The sequence below is a fragment of the Scomber scombrus genome, chromosome 9 (genome assembly GCF_963691925.1).
Source record: "Scomber scombrus chromosome 9, fScoSco1.1, whole genome shotgun sequence".
Taxonomy (NCBI): domain Eukaryota; kingdom Metazoa; phylum Chordata; class Actinopteri; order Scombriformes; family Scombridae; genus Scomber; species Scomber scombrus.
This window is the reverse complement of record NC_084978.1, coordinates 14,223,016-14,239,554: the sequence shown is the minus strand read 5'-3', so window position 1 is coordinate 14,239,554 and position 16,539 is coordinate 14,223,016. Positions and strand designations below refer to the sequence as shown.

General features: G+C 38.6%; 2 protein-coding genes across 2 annotated transcripts; both read right to left on the bottom strand.

Moving 5' to 3' along the window:
- Nucleotides 1–4,595: 4,595 nt before the first annotated feature.
- Nucleotides 4,596–6,800, bottom strand: slc25a5 (solute carrier family 25 member 5). Its single transcript, XM_062425363.1, has 4 exons — nt 6,633–6,800; nt 5,343–5,829; nt 5,099–5,239; nt 4,596–5,001 (listed from the first exon to the last, which is right to left on the bottom strand). The coding sequence occupies exons 1-4, from the start codon at nt 6,741–6,743 to the stop codon at nt 4,844–4,846; spliced, it is 897 nt and encodes a 298-aa protein (XP_062281347.1). The 5' UTR covers nt 6,744–6,800; the 3' UTR covers nt 4,596–4,843.
- Nucleotides 6,801–8,419: 1,619 nt separating this feature from the next.
- Nucleotides 8,420–15,705, bottom strand: slc25a43 (solute carrier family 25 member 43). The gene is made up of 5 exons (XM_062425715.1): nt 15,368–15,705; nt 12,683–12,924; nt 12,242–12,414; nt 9,657–9,791; nt 8,420–9,187 (listed from the first exon to the last, which is right to left on the bottom strand). The coding sequence occupies exons 1-5, from the start codon at nt 15,637–15,639 to the stop codon at nt 8,975–8,977; spliced, it is 1,035 nt and encodes a 344-aa protein (XP_062281699.1). The 5' UTR covers nt 15,640–15,705; the 3' UTR covers nt 8,420–8,974.
- Nucleotides 15,706–16,539: the final 834 nt, after the last annotated feature.

Here is a 16,539-nt window from a genome sequence, read left to right as displayed (position 1 = left end):
ATCACCACTACTTGAACATGCTTAATGTTTAGAAATGTCTCAGTGGTTAACGTGTGTAAGGTAGAAAAGTTGTTTAAAGTGGTAGCATATAATCAACAAATGTATAACTTAATTCACATGTTTAATTATAACCTCATTAAACGATGACACGCAACTAAACGCATCCGTTTCCTGCAAGAAAAACACCGTGCAGTGCCATAGTGCAACATTCATTACCTGGTTTTCTATCGTCTCTTCGTCAGTTTGAGTGCTGCTCTCTCGCCCACTGTTCGAGAATAACAGCGGAGTAGAAAAACAAAGGAAGAAGCATAAAAAGTACTGTGTGACTGTGCTACTACAGTCTGAAAAATACCAAACCAAGCCAAGGGTTATGGCGATGGAGAGGCGCCATAGATACATCTTCTTTTCTTAAAACGCACTCTTTCTGCTCCTATCTCCTACTTTAAGCCGATAAGTGTTGCACATTGCCGGAGCCGATTTGTTCAGCCTCATCTTTACCGACAAGAAGACGCTATTTCCCTTCACAGAGGAAACTCAAACAGCGGAAAAAGATGAACTTTAATACACTGGTTGAGGCGGAGCTGTGATTAGCTGCAGGCGCTGCTCGCTGCTGCTGTTGATTATGACAGGATGCCATCTACAGGTTCCAGCTTTACCTGACAGCAAGGACCCATCCATCCATCCACCTATCTATCTATCTATCTATCTATCTATCTATCTATCTATCTATCTATCTATCTATCTATCTATCTATCTATCTATCTATCTATCTATCTATCTATCTATCTATCTATCTATCTATCGTATAAATTCAACATGTTGATGAAGACCTTTGTCATTAAAAAATTGAGCATGTTTTTTTTAATCTTACAGTTGAAGTTCAGATTTAATTCGTGTATTTCTGGATTTTTACTTCAGAGATAATGCTTGTAAAATATCTAAAAGTGTGTAGGCTGCTTGTTTAGTTCATGAAGGCCTGAGGCTATTGACTCTCAGACTAACGAGTAACATTTTATTTACAGATTTAATTTCTCAACCATAGCCATGATCACACGTATCCACAAGAGAGGTAATTAAAATGAATAGATAAATAATTAATTTACACACAGAAATCTTCTATCTTGTAAATGATGAAAGCTCTTATGATGATGTTAATGAAAAATATGCAGCAGTGTGTGAAAGCAGAAATGGTTTACAGGTCACTGGAGTTCCTCTGTACTGATATTATGTTAGTATTGGCTCTAAATGTTATCAGTACTATAATATTATATATTATGTTATTATTATATTAATTATATTATCTTCTATTATATTAATTATACTTACATGTTCAAGGATGGCACTTGCCAGTTGTAACCACATGGTGGCGCCAACGCTTTTTCTTTAACTCGATGCAGATCACAACAGAAAGCCAAACAGACCTTCATTTTTTTACAATAGGCATGACGCTAGGCCGTAATATGGTCCAGATGTGTGGTTCACATTCACATTTAATAACGAAACTCCGGAAATAGCTATATAAATTATGGGGTAAATACATGCCTGATGAGAAAACATTCAAACTGACTAAAAGACTTTCAGACAGACAGACATGTCTCAGTGACATACAAACTTCCATACAATATAACTATATAACTAAAGAATAGATACCATTTAAAAAAATAATAATAATGATGCAAATATTAAAAATAATACCAACATTTAACTGGAGCAGCTTTAATGTGACATATAGATTATCCAACTGTGTGTTTTTTCTTCATGAATGGAAATGCTGAGGTCATGACCCAGCTGAGCCATGACGTAATTTAGTCAAACAGATGAAATTATGCAACAGCCAGGCTGACAGGAGGCTTTTAGTGACCCAGTGTGAAGGGGAGCATCAGTGATCCGTACATCTCAGTGTAGATACGCTCACTGACTTCCTTTCCTTTTTTAAGATAAAGCTAAAGCTTCTTAACCTGAAACACAAGGATGAAACAGCATGTTTTCATTTCCAAAAGTGGAAAATGTAATTCAACTGAAGTTTGGGTTGGCTTTGTTTTTGTTGTTGCAATTTTTAAAATATTTCATCATGTTGATTTGAAAATTACAGTTTCAGTGTCTTTTTGTCTGGCTCTGCAGTCGTCTGAAAGGGCTACAAGGGGAAAGGCAAATTCATTTATAAATAAATCTCTTAACACTGAGATACATTAATGAATTCAGACACACAGCTGCCATCACTCCTGCCTGCTGGCAACGTCTGTGTGGTCTGTGACAACTTAAATGTGTAGACTGCACTTGTCTGACTTGTTGCCCATGTAACCTAAAAGAGGAATGACGTATCTAAAGCCACACGGACAGACAGTGTGTAAATGGCTGTGATCCCTGTTGCTTCTTATTCACTAATCCCCGTTAAAGTTGTAATGGGGCAGCAATGGAGAGGCTCGTTGAATTGAGGATTAACTGTGCTACCTGCTGAGACGGGCGTCTGTGGGTGAACCGGTCAAAACAGTATTAAAACTGATTTCTCCGGGTCAGGGGTCCCGTCCAAGACCATGAATACTAAAAGGACGATTAGACGACGCCAAGCTGAGTAAACCGTGTAATCTGATAGTGTTGCTAAAATGAGGGCTCCACTTGAGAACACTCTGAGATGAGTGTCCAAGACACACCGATTGTGTCTGAAAGCTACATCCTACTTACCATGCAGTGCCACACAATGATCCCACTGTATAATACATCAGCTGCAGACATGCACTTTATCTGCATTTGATTTATTTAGAGCAGATGTTCAAGCTAACTTGAGCAACACATTGATTTGTACTGCCACTGATCATTGGCTGTTTTTTTGGGGGGGTTTTTGGAGGGGGCGGTGGCGGTTTGGAAGTGATTGATTTACTTTGAAACAATTTTTAATGATCCTTAACTGAAGAGCCTAATGGAAAAAATTACAAGACCGAAAGAGTTTCAGAGACAGAATGAAACTTTTGATAAACTGTGAGAGTGAATAATAGTTCAAAGTTGGACCTTAGTTTAACTTATTTCCATAGAGTCAATTATGTAGTCACAGTTTCAATAAGAGTAATTACAGCTGAAGTGATTGGTGAATAGCACATGGAAGATTTCTGTGATGTTCAAGGTCTGCGGCTGACAGCGAACCTCTAATTAACTTGACTTTTACATCATCAATAAGAACGTGTCAAACAGCCGCCACTTAATTGAAACACAGTCTCCTCATTTATTTAACCCTGAAATGGGAAGATTATGTTACTTCCCCAGGGGGGAAGCAGCTCTTTAACTGGTCAAAAGGCTGATGGTTAATTAAAGCTGCCAACCTGCCAATTGACAGTGTAGTGCAGTGATATCAAATGGTCAGAGTCCAAACAGTCAGCAAGTCAGATGTCAAATACGGGAGAAACTTAGTGTAGAGTTTTTGATAGCCTACTATAAACACATACTTGTCATTTGAGATGCAACAATAAGTTCAATAGCAACTATCAACAATTGGCAACTATTTTGATAATCAAATAATCGTTTTAGACATTTTTAAAAAAAATGACGTTTGCACTCCTAAACTTCTCAGATGCTTTGATTAGTAAATAAAGTCAATAGCTTTGGGTTTTGGACTGCCTATCGCACAAAACAAGACCTCTGAAGAAAGTGAAATTATAACAATCATGTTTCACTTTTTTTCTGCCATTTTATATACACCGAACAATTAATCAATCAACTCAGGAAATGAGCAGATTAACTGATAATGAAAATAATTGGTACTCACGGCTTTACTTGCCACAACTGTCCCCATATTTGGTAAGGTAGCACAAGATTATAATAAAGATTACAATTGGCTCTTACAGAATGGGAAGTAGATACCCTGTTTAGAGGCATAGAAGGACACCATGCCCTGTCCTGCGTAAGCAACAATCATGTGATTCTTTGCAGCTAGAAAGATCATGTATCAAGTGGTGGCAGTAGCAACACCCACCTGACTCCCAACTAGGATGTTGTCTACGTCAGCCTCTCTTTTGCTTTACTGGGATAATTTATGAGATTATGAAATTACGTTTTTACGGTTTAATTGACATATCACTTGGCTGTGCCAGGGAATGTCTGGAACAGGTGTGTAATACAGACTACTCAATGGTCAAACAGCTCAAGGTTAAAGTCCTCAGTCACACCAGTTGGAGTCAGAAGAGGTTTGGCAGAAGATAAAAGTATATTTAGTCGGTTGGAATAATCTACCTCACTTGAGGTAATCCTGGCGCTTTCTCTGCAGCAGCAAGTAATGTGTGCAAATGTTCTGCTGAACTACCAGTATCTGTCAAATAAACTAGCAGACTTCCTTGCAAATAGGCCTGTGTATCACTTTTCTGCAAGCGTCTTGGATGAAATATTGTCAGTGGGTCAACTTTCTCGGTTGATTTTGGCTAATCACCAACCACAATCTGGGAGACCTCTGCAGTTCTAAGCTTACATTTCACTCACGAAGTTGGCAAACAGCTTCCCAAAGCAACACGACTGAGAACATGAGGCTGCCAGGACACTTGGTCACACACCGTCTGCAATAGTACCCTTCATACAAGGCATTAGATTTCAAAACCAGGCAGGAGTTTCAATCAGTAGGTTGCCTTTATTTCTCTTTATCTGGCAAGGTTCCTGTGTTCAGGGAATGACATTCAGGTGAGGGGCAAAACAAAAAAATATGGGCCAAGAGAGGAGTGCAGAACAGATTCCCCCGGTACAACTAGTAGAAAATACTAGTTGGTCCCTATAAATATATAATCGCAGCATTTCAGTCCATCCAAATGTACAAGATATGTTACAGTTTAAACTTCAAAACATGAACAGTGGACATAAAAACTATTTAGATTACTTTCTTAAGCTCATCGTACAAGACAAGCACAAAAGCACCACCCATGCCTCTCAGCACGTTAGACCACGCGCCCTTGAAGAAAGCCTTGCCTCCCTCATCACGGGTGATCTTCTTCCAGCAGTCAATGGTGCCGCTGTACATGATGTCCGCTAAAGAGAAAGAAAAAAAAAACAACAGCAAAGAAATCAAACCGCCATTCTAGCAATGCATTGGCATAACCTGATAGTGATATTTTGTATTTGTTACCTCCTTTGCGTCCAGACTGCATCATCATACGACGACGGACAGTATCGAAGGGGTAGGACACAAGACCAGCGACTGCAGTCACAGACTGAGCAATCATCCAGCTGACAAAAATGTGTGTGTTCTTGGGGTCTGGAAGCATGCCTAGAAAAGAAGCGTCAATCAGGAGTTTAGTGAAGGTCTCAAGTCATGGAAGTCCACTGAGAAGAGGCAAGTAACTTGGCAATGCAAGATAATGAAAACTCACCCTTTGCTGTGTCATAGACACCAAAGTAAGCAGCTCTGTAGATGATAATGCCCTGGACCGACACACTGAAGCCCTGGTACAGACCCTTGATGCCATCGGACTTGGAGATCTTCACTAAGCAGTCTCCCAGGCCTTTGAACTCACGCCCTGCTCCGGCTTTTCCCACATCAGCAGCCAGACGTGTTCTGGCGAAGTCAAGGGGGTACACTAAACAGAGTGACGTGGCTCCGGCGGCGCCACCAGAGGCCAAGTTACCTGCGAAGTATCTCCAGAACTGCTTGTGCTTGTCCACGCCGTCAAGGAAAACCTTCTTGTATTTGTCCTTGAAAGCAAAGTTGAGGGCCTGAGTGGGGAAGTATCGGATGACGTTGGCTAGGTTCCCTCTCCAGAACGAGAGGAAGCCCTGCTCTTTGGGGATACGGACGATACAATCCATGATGCCCTTGTACTGCTGGTCAACTGCGATTTGTTTGCTGGCATGTTGCACCTGTCATTAAAGCACAAACATTGCAGTACATTATAGACCAACATTAGCAACCATTACATGAAGGCTAGGTGAAGGCAGAGAACGCAGTTTGACTTAGCTGTAGTGTAAATTAACTTTTACCTTTCACTTGTTCAACTTTTAAAAACTTGTGTAATTCAATACAAATCCCCATGATTCTCATGCGTCTGTCTGACAGGCACATTTGCATCCATGTGCCAGAGTACTCTCTGACGGCATCCATTCAACTATTCACACCCTTTCCTCCCTCCTCCTGCTGCTGCTGCTGCTGAGCCCAGGCCCAATGCAGCAGTGAGAGCCATGCTGCAAACCTTGCTGTGACCTTGTCTGTTAAGTTTTGAAGCCTAACTAAGAGGTGTCATGGAGGATGAGTACTTTTGATACTCAGAAACACAGTGGATAGTCATGCCTATCCACTTAAGTAACTGTATTATTGCTGGGGAAGACTGCAGCTTTTATTACGTAATAGGTCTGATACAGCTCAGATATGCTCATTCCTCATCTGTCCCTGCAGCAGTCTGATACAGCTTCTCTCATTTACTACAGACCTGTTTAAGAACTGCACAATGCAGTATCTTTACATCATTTCGACCACGGCATCTCTTTAACTAACTAAACTGTTGTTTATAAAGCCCTCCATCCTTAGAAACTGCCACATTAACAAGAAAACGTCGCAAATTAACCAACATGTTTCCTGTTTGTGTTGCAGAGGAATTACTTGCAAGTGTCATTCAATGCCAAGTGCGTGCAAAGCAAGAAATTGTTTTGTTAAAAGTCCCACTCACCTGAAGAAGGAGCTTGACTCTCTCAATGGGGGCAACAGCTGTTTTGGAGATGGCAGCGGCAATACCACCAGCCAAGAAGTCCTTGGCGAAGGAAATAGCTGTGTCACTCATCTTCTGATGTTATCAGTCGCCGTCCCGTCACTCTATCGGAGGGGTTTGCCGGTTGAGTTGAACTGGCCGAAGCCAATCTAGAAGTGAGGGGATTTAAGGAGGCTGAGCGCGAGAAAAAACGCGAACTTCGACTGTCGCTTTCCATTGGTAGGGTGCGGGAGGAGTGGGCGGGGCTGACTGATGCCCTCTGATTCAGATTTGGTGCTCTTCCTCATCAGTCAAATAAGTCACAGCACAATATCTGTCCCACAAGCACACTGTTTCACCAACTTCTTGTCCCGTTGAGATATTCTGTCTTAATCACATCTCACAACAAAGCTCAGAGTTGAGTTGAGGTCATGTCAAATGTCAGTCTGAAGCAGCTGAGGTCTTCAATGCCTCTGTTATGGTGTGTAAAGGTCATCCCATCTGTTAATGTCCTTTGGTTGTCACTCAGTTTCCCACAGTATGGAGGAGGACATGATTGAATCAGCTGACTGATTCCACACAAAGCAAGTGTCAGCAAACTAAAGCCAGACAGAACCAGTTGTGCAAAGTAACTGAGTACATTTACTCAAATACTGTACTTAAGTGCAATTTTAAGGTACTTGTACTTTGTTTGAGTATTTTCATTTGATGTTACTGATGTCCTACATTTAAAAAAAAATATATATATTTCTTTCTACTCCACTACATTTATTTGACAGTATTAGTTACTTTTCAGATGAAAATTTGACACAATGGATAATATAACAAGCTTTTAAAATACAACACATTGTTAAAGATTAAACCAGTGGTTTCCAAGCTTTAGGCTGTGACCTCAACTACAAAGAAGTGTGTAGTCAGGGTCACATTTCAGATGTCAATGAGTTGTTAACAGCTCCACCAAATAGTGATTTTTCCCTCTAAATTTCTCACATGGTTTAATTTCAATAAATGTTCAAATGATCCAATATGTCACCAAAAATTCGAGAAAAAAATCCAAAAACTGAAAACAGATTTGTTTATTAGAGCTTTCTTTTTTTTCTCTTTCCTCTCCTAATAATCGTCTCACGACCCCTCAGATTTATCTGATGACCCTTTGGATGGGCCTGACCCCTAGGTTGGGAACCACTGGACTAAACTATCTAACTGTATATAAAGTAGTGTAAACTAGCTCCACCTCCAGCAGCTACAACAGTAACAAGCTGCTCTAACACTGATGCTTTAGTTATAATAATATAATGATGTCATATTTAATAATATATCAGTCAGAGAGACCAAAATACTACTTTTACTGCAATACCTTAACTACATTTTGCTGCTCATACTTGTGTACTTTTACTTAATTTGGATTAAGTAAAGGACCTTTTACCTGTATTGGTAGTTTTACTTAAGTAAAGGATATGAATACTTCTTCCACCACTTCACAGAACAAAATCTTAGAAATATACTAGAAGTTTTCACAAGACATAATCATATTAATTACAGATCCATTAAACTAATTTCAAAGTGAAGATATTAAGTTGTAGGTTATAGTTACTACTCTGACCAATGACATTGATGCAAATGTCAAAAACTAGAAACAAAAAGCCACTTTCTATTCTGAACCTACACCAAAGAAAGTGGGCTAGAGGATGTGGTTTATTTTAATTTAATATCAGATTATCATATATATTAAACCTACGTACCATACAAAAGTACACTTAACAAATAGAAAGTGTCAATAAAAAGAACCATTTTAATGTTTCATGCACCTTTCTCCCATCAAAATCAACTTTGCTTTTTTATACATTAAAAATAGAATCTATCACACAAATTTGCATATTATACAACAATATTACACATTCATGATGCTCAAATTTTAGTTCAAGACATGAAAGAGCCTTTTCAGCCTACTGCATGTGAATACACTGTGGTACTACATGATTGTTGCTATAACTGAATAAGCCCCAAAATAAGTAAGTAACGCTCAAGGCACATAATATTAAGTTAAAGACAATCATGGAAATACATTATGGTCGAGTGAACAAACCATTTTACAATACTGTCAGATAAAATAACAGTGTTCTGAAAGAGGTAGGCCGTTGCTGCCACAAGACACAGTGAATATGTGTTAATTGGTGTAATGGAGATATAACACTGGGAAAACAATGTTATGTAATTGTTACTTGACTCTAAAGTCCAACAAATGTTTCTTGTTATTTGGACTTTGTCGGTCAAGTGAGTGCAAGATTTGATGCTTTTCACGAGACATCATCTCATTTGAAGTTTCACCAGCGGTTTCCAAAAGACGACTCCCCTGACCCAAAGTTCCTGTTTCTCAAGTAACGCTTCACCTCTTGCAGCTCGTTCGGCCCTAGGCTCTGGTCGACCCCCGGAGTAAGTTTGTAGCTCAGAGGTGAGATGATGTACCCGTTGCGGTAAAGGCAAACCTGCTTACACATCTCAAAGCAGGTGAAGAGAAGGCCAAAGTAGGGAACAATCTGTGAAGGAATGACAAAAGGTTAAAAAAAAAAAATTAAAAAAAAAAAAAATAGCTTTGACTCTATTCCACATTCAATGAGCTTTATTTTAATTCAGATTTCACTAAAAGGCTGCTCCTATAAAACGGCTAACAGCCATCATGACATTAGCTGCTGAAATTGGAGAGTGGAGCATGCTGTTCCAGAGACAGACTCTGCCCACCTTACCCGTAATATTCCTGCTATGAATTACACACTGAACATTGTTTTCCATGCCCCCCCCCCCCTTTTTCGTAGGCCATGGGTTACAATTCTTTGACAGTCATACTCGAAAGAGCACGTGCAGTTATTTCAGTTCCTATTAATTGTCTGCAGTGCAAGATAAAGTAGGCCTGCTTTAGCCATGTGAATGATAGAGGGTGTAAGTGTGACTGAGTTAATAAATAAACAGGAATTATACTGCATGGTGGATTGTTCACAGACACTGTACCTTTATTGTGTTGGCGGTAAGACCGTTCCAGAGTGAGAGGACGCCCTTGTTTCTGACCACTTGTATGAAACAGTCGACCACTCCATTGAAATGGACATCAACTCCACCAAAATGGGGGAGATGGGCACTCTGCGCCTGAGGAAAGAATGAAAGTGAAAATGAATGACAGTGATAACACGTGTCTATAAAGTGATGTGATCATGAAGTCTATTTGCAAAAGTCTTATGGATTATTGTAATTCTCTGCATGCGAGTTTGGATCAGTTGTATCTTCGTCATCTGCAGTTAGTTCAAAATTCAGCCGCTCGTCTTCTAACTAGTGAAAGAAAGTGTGATCATATAACGGCAGTATTGGCCTCTCTCTACTGGCTTCCTGTCCGTTTTGGGATTGATTTTAAATTTTTATTGCTACTTTATAAGATTTTAATGGTCTGGCACCACTTTATAAAGCAGAACTCCTGCATCATCATTCTCCATTTAGAGCACTAAGGTCGACCAACCAGATACTCTTGGATGTTCTGAGATCCAGGGTCAAAAATAGAGATGACCGAGCCTTTGCCTCTACCCCATATCTCTAGAGGAGCTTACCTGTTCATATAAGAACTGCTCAGACGTGAGAAACTTTTGAGTCACTGCTGAAGACCCACCTCTTCTCGTTGACTTTCAATTCTTGTTCTTATATTGTGCGTGTCTTTTATTATTATTATGTCTACTATTTTCTTTTATTCTATTTTTTAAATTTGTTTATAATTGATTTATTTTGGCATTTTAAGCTTACACTTTGGTAAACTTTGTTTGTTTTAAATTTGCTATACAAAGACAGTTTGATTTGAGCTGTAGTGCACTAAAGGAAAACTAACATTCCTGTCTCTATTTAGAAACACTTTATGACAATTTAGCACCTGATTAACTCTCACTCTCTCTCTCTGTGTGTGTGTGTGTGTGTGTGTGTGTGTGTGTGTGTGTGTTTGATTGTGGTGGGGAGTGTATTTGCTGATCTAATCAACTTCTCTTTTCAACTTTTACTAACTTTTTAAGACATGTACAGCAACTGACCTGACCAAAACTACAAATATTTAATTTCTTTACAAACAACAATAATATCTTATCAAATAAAGGGACAACAGCAAATTAGAATAAACACAATTATGCCCCTTTGAAGTGGGGAAAAAAACTGTTAAAATCAGCCATGCAGGAGATTATTATGAGGAAGAGGAAGCGTTTTAGCAGTGATAAGAAATGTGTTAATTAAGTTGTGCATTAAAAAGCTGATAAGACTCTGTGTCCTGTTAACCACACCACAACCCTACAGCCTGACTGCCATGTGACAGAGATGTATCTTTAGAAGTTTCAAGGTTCCCAAAGGGAGCATGCATCCACAAGGCTTTTAGGCTGTTCAAACATCTTATTTTGTAGATAAAACATGAAGCTAACTAGTGAGTTAAACAGTACTTTGCCTGAATCATTACCCTAAGCTTCTGCAAACACAGTAACTAGTGTCCCGATCATCTATTCTCTGCATGACGTTTAATGTTTAGTTATTTTCACGACAGAGACAATAGCAGAAATGATGTAACTTGTATGTTTGTTGTAAGGCAATGTAATGGTTTCGTGAACTGGACATTTAAAGCTCTCTCCTCGCTTGCTCTCTGATAGTAACTGTCTATCTTTAGAGAACTTATCTATAGCTTCTGCAGGCCCGGGACACATTCAACATTCCCAGCTGCTGTTGCACCTTGTGGTAGCTAATAATAGGCAAATAAAACCGGATGTAGTATTCTGTCCTTTGCTGAACTATTGTTCCCCAAGTGTCCTTCCAAACATACAGAATATATGTGAAACGTGACGTAAAAACTAAACCTGCAGACTAAGCATGTTTACATGTGACCATCATGTTTTTATAAAGCGTGTGGAAAATATCCTGACTCTTTAAATGTTCACAGGCTTAATGATTTTTGAAGGATAACAGGAAAAACTTACTACAAATACTATTCTGATGGATTTGATCAAGAAATAAAACTTTCCATGCTCCAAAACATGAGTGACCAAGTGAAGCCATCATTTAAGTACCTCCATACTGCCCCCTTGTGGATTAAATGTGGAAATAGAGCAAGCACTGTAGACTTGTTTATGTGTTTATGTGTAAAATTGTTCAGGTAAGAACAATTTTTAAAAAATTGATGATTTGGTCAAACTGAAAAATCTGTCAAATTATCTTCAGCATTATTCCTACGATGTTGAATACAATCACATTGAAATATTGCTAGGATATTTTTCTTTAAAAAGGCCACAATAACACAACTATACAGATATCTAAGTTCAACCAAGCGTTTAAAGCCAATCAATTGACTAAGTGATGAACAGTTTTGATGTCTTCTATATTGATTATTTGTATATTTATTTATTTTCCTATTTGAACTGCAGACATTCTTTATATCTTCTTGTGGATAGTGTATGTGTTTGGCAATGCTTTGCACTTGCTATTTGTATTTGTGGCATCTTGTTGTTTTCTGTCTGTAATTTTTAACCATGACTTTTAGAAAAAGTTCTGCTGAAACAATTTCTGAAAGCCAACATGGAATTTACCTGCATCTTCCGTTTCACAGTTTCAAAAGGGTAGGAGAGTGTTTGAGCCACTCCTGCTGCAAGACAACCATTAATGAAGTTCTGGAGGGAGGAGAAGCGAGAAGGAGGCTCCTGCCACAGCTTGTCCAAGTTCATGTAGACTGCATAGCATCCGATAGAAAACGGAAATGCACCTGCAAGTTACAGTTAAATGTACTATTAATGGAATTTGTACAGAAAACGATGTGTGGGCTGGAGATGAAAAGCCCTGTAAGTAGATACAGAAATGCTTTTAATAGTGGGTGGATATTAATATTTTGGTCACTCGCCCAACAGAACTTGACTGTTAGCTCATAAGGCTGCATTAAAACTTTTTTTTTTTTTTTAAAGCAGAGCTCCTCTTAACAGCATTAATGTTTGATATCTTCACATTAACACATTTGTATGAATATGCATACGCACCCAAGACAGTGAGGGAAAAGCCCCTATAGAGAGCAAGCAGCCCTTCACTTCTGGAGATCTTTGAGAGAGTGTGAATGACGCCGACGTATGTGGGCTCTCTGCAGTTCTGAACAATGAGCCTGGTCTCTGCCACCTCCAGAGGATACGTGACCAGGGCAGCAGCAACACCTGCCAGTCCACCGGCAAATATGGCCCTCCACTGAGAGATGAAGCCCAGTTCATCCATGTGAAGGTGGACTATCCTGCACACACAGAGGAGGGAAAAAAACAAAAACACTTAACTGAAGGGAAAGCATTGATTAGACAGTGAACTCCTCTCTTATTTGTCTGGGTAATTTGATGGCATTGTTTGACAGATGTGAGCTTTAAGTGCACACATGCTGTTTTTGTTTTATGTTTACTTTGTTGTAGGGCTGCAAGTAACCATTATTTTCATTATTGATTAATTTGTCAATTAATTGATTAGTTGTTTGGTCTATAAAATGTCTGCTTTTGTCTTGACCAACAGTCCACAACACAAAAATATTGTGTTTACTATCACAGAAACCTGAAAATATTCACATTTGAGAAGCTGGAACCGTAGATTTTTCATAATTAAAGACTCCAAGTGAATAATCGATTATCAAAAATAGTTTGTTATTAATTCAAAATTTGGCAATTTATCGATTAATCATTGCAGCTCTCGTTTGTTGTTTTCAAAGCTAATGTAAATCTGCGTGTCCACAAAAAGGAACCCCTACCTGCATATTTATTTTTTGGTTAAATATAGAGTTGAAAAGAATAGTTGATAAATAAATTCCTCCAGAAAATTAACTGCAAACCATTTCAATCATGAATTTATTAATCATTAAAATAATGTAGCATTAACAATAGCTGGTTCCAGCATCACAAATGTAAGGATATGTCACTTTTCTCTGTTTGACATCACTGTAAATTAAATATATTTGAGTTTGGGATTGTTGGTTGGACAGAAAGAAGAATTTGAAGATGCCAACTTTGCATTTTGCTATTTTCCCGCATTTTATAGACTGTGTTCATCAAAAACAAAACAAAAAAAGACTGCAAAGTGAAGACAATCACACTTACTGGCAGCCCTGTTTTAATGAATGTATTAATGATATCACTGTGAAGTAAGATCAATATTATGAAGTCTGCACCAGAAAGCCAATGTAAACCTCAGGCCATGTGTGAGGAAAAGTACATTGTGTACTGTACAACCCCCTCAGGGTGGGGGGTGTTTACATTAACATGTGTCCGTCCGCCCTGAAACGTGACAGGGTGTCTCGTGACTCAGGTAGCTTCCGCCTACACACGGCAGACTGTATTTACGGCTATTCGGATTACTCGCTGACAGTATGTTTACTTATCAGCCATGCTGTGGGCACTGCGGTATGTTTTGTCCTGTAGTAACCTGATAGGAGGTGAAAGGTGCTGTGCCCTCAGTTCAGCTTCGCAGGCAGCACTTCCTCTCATGACCAGTATGAATGTTTTCTTCTTCCACAGGACTGTCTACATCCAGTCATTATAGCAATCAATGACACATAATTTAAGTATAATATATAAATGTATATATTAGTGATGAAAAACTAATCATTAATTAATGTGCTGATTTTTTTTTTTAACAATTAGGCTAATAAACTGTCAGCGATGTCCAGAGAATATCTAGAATGCCTTCTATAATTTCCCACCCATGTTATCATCTTCAAATTGCTTATATTGTTCAACCAACAGGCCAAATTCAATCTTATGCAATCAAGGACATCTGTGCAGGAAGGAGGCCCAGCTAGAAGGAGCAAAGCCAGTTTACCAGCTAGACCGTTTTATTTCATCCCATGGAGGTAAGATATTGTGGATAGGACTACATTTTAAATATAATTTTAAAATGATAAGGTCCTTACTACAAGATGGCACATCATCACTTGATTTTAAAAGATTATTTCTTTAAAAAGTGCTGTTTCAGCTGTGAATGTTGAGACTGTACTTACAAACGATCAACAAATCGTTTTATCTATAAAATAATGAAATATCCATTACATTCTCTAATAGACCAAAGGTGATGCATTTAAATGTCTTGTTTTGTCCATCCAAAGATAATTTCCCACACATTTTACCAATTGAATGCAAGAACGTATTTTTTTGTAACATTTATGCTAAGAAACATGAAATTATTATGAAATTAACCAAAAGGTTTTGATTAATTTTCAGTCAACTGAGTAATTGATAGACTAATCTTGTCAGCACTGATATGAGAAGCTATGGAGAGAAGTGAGGAACCTGTGAGACAACTCTCAGGGCGAAAGCAAACCTTTTAACTTTGAACATCGACAGAGAAAATGACGCCCTCTCATTGGCTGAAAAAAAGAAGGCACAGTAAAAGAGGAAGTACATATTTAGCAGCATGAATGAAAATAAACACTGTATTTAAACGCACTATTTACTTTATTTTAACATTTCAAACAATGTTATGGTGTATTTTGATGTTCTCGCTGATGAATTTGATGTGTGTTACTCACATACAGTCTATGGTTACTCACTACTCATCACACTAACTTGATTAATCAACGTCAGCTGACCAAGTTGGCTGACAAACAAATAACAACAGCACAAATAATGCACAAAACACGGATGACAAAACCACCAGAGATCGTATTAACTAACCACAAAGTGATAGTCAAATTTACTTACTTTTTATATGTTGTCAGGTGGACTGCAGAGTAAGGAAACAACCGGAGACAAGAAACGAGATTCCCCTTCCAAAATCCTTTAAGCCTTTCATTTTGGTAGATGAGAAGAAAACTTTGCCAAAAACCCCGTTTAGAGTGAAAAGTGCCCACCTGACTTTTAATTTTCACCACCTCCAAAGGCGACGTGACGGTTTTGCTGAAAATTCCGGCGAAACCGACGCACAAAAAGCTTTGAGACCTCGTCAGTCTGTCGTCCGTTTTAACAGAGGCCATCCTGGTTCTGGCTTTCCTCGAAACACTCTGGTTAACGGGGGGATTTCGGCTCTCTCAGAGGCAAAGGATAGGATTTGTTTTGAACAGGTTAGACATCTAAATATGGAGACCCAGGAGATAAATCCGCCTCCTGTCCAGACCAGCGGTGTAATGTGATCCGACACGTCAGTGGTGGAGCTGAAGAGACCTCACAGCAACACCAGGGGTCGCCCTTTGACCAGTTGTTAAAACCTGAAGCCTTTTTCTTTTGTTGTCTCCTTTTCCTTTACTATTGCTTATAATAAAATATAAATACAAATATAGGGGGCAAACATACAAATATACAATAAAGCAATAAAATACTGATTTGTTTTTGCTTTACTGATGTGGAGTATTTAGATCAGTAACATCATAAAAAGTACATTTTGATAGTCACAGCTGCATGGATATAAATGCAAAGCAGGTTCAGAGATAACAGTGGAGGAAATGAAACCTGTCAATCATTCTTAGGTGTTTTTCTAGTATATATATATAAAAAGAGAAGTTGTTGCATTAAACCCAACCATTCTCAGCTGACCCCCTACATAGAAACCACATAGTTATCTAGGGATGAGTTGAATGTCTTCTGCCATAGGTGGCGCAATAGTCCACTTTTTTGGGTGATTTATTGGTAATTGGGGTAGATGAAGTCCCAGAACATAACACTCAAGTATGCTCGTGGTAAAATGAAAAGTATAAATGTGAAGTCTGGTGGCTTATTGTGTGTGTTAGTTACTTAGCATTAAGATCCATGTACAGTAAAATGTGTTTTTCATTTATTCTCTTTAAAAGGAGATTATTATTTAACCAGGATGGTCTCCTGACAGTCAACTTGTCCTTTCATAGAAGTCTTGGTGAAAATGACGAGTATAGTTATGCACC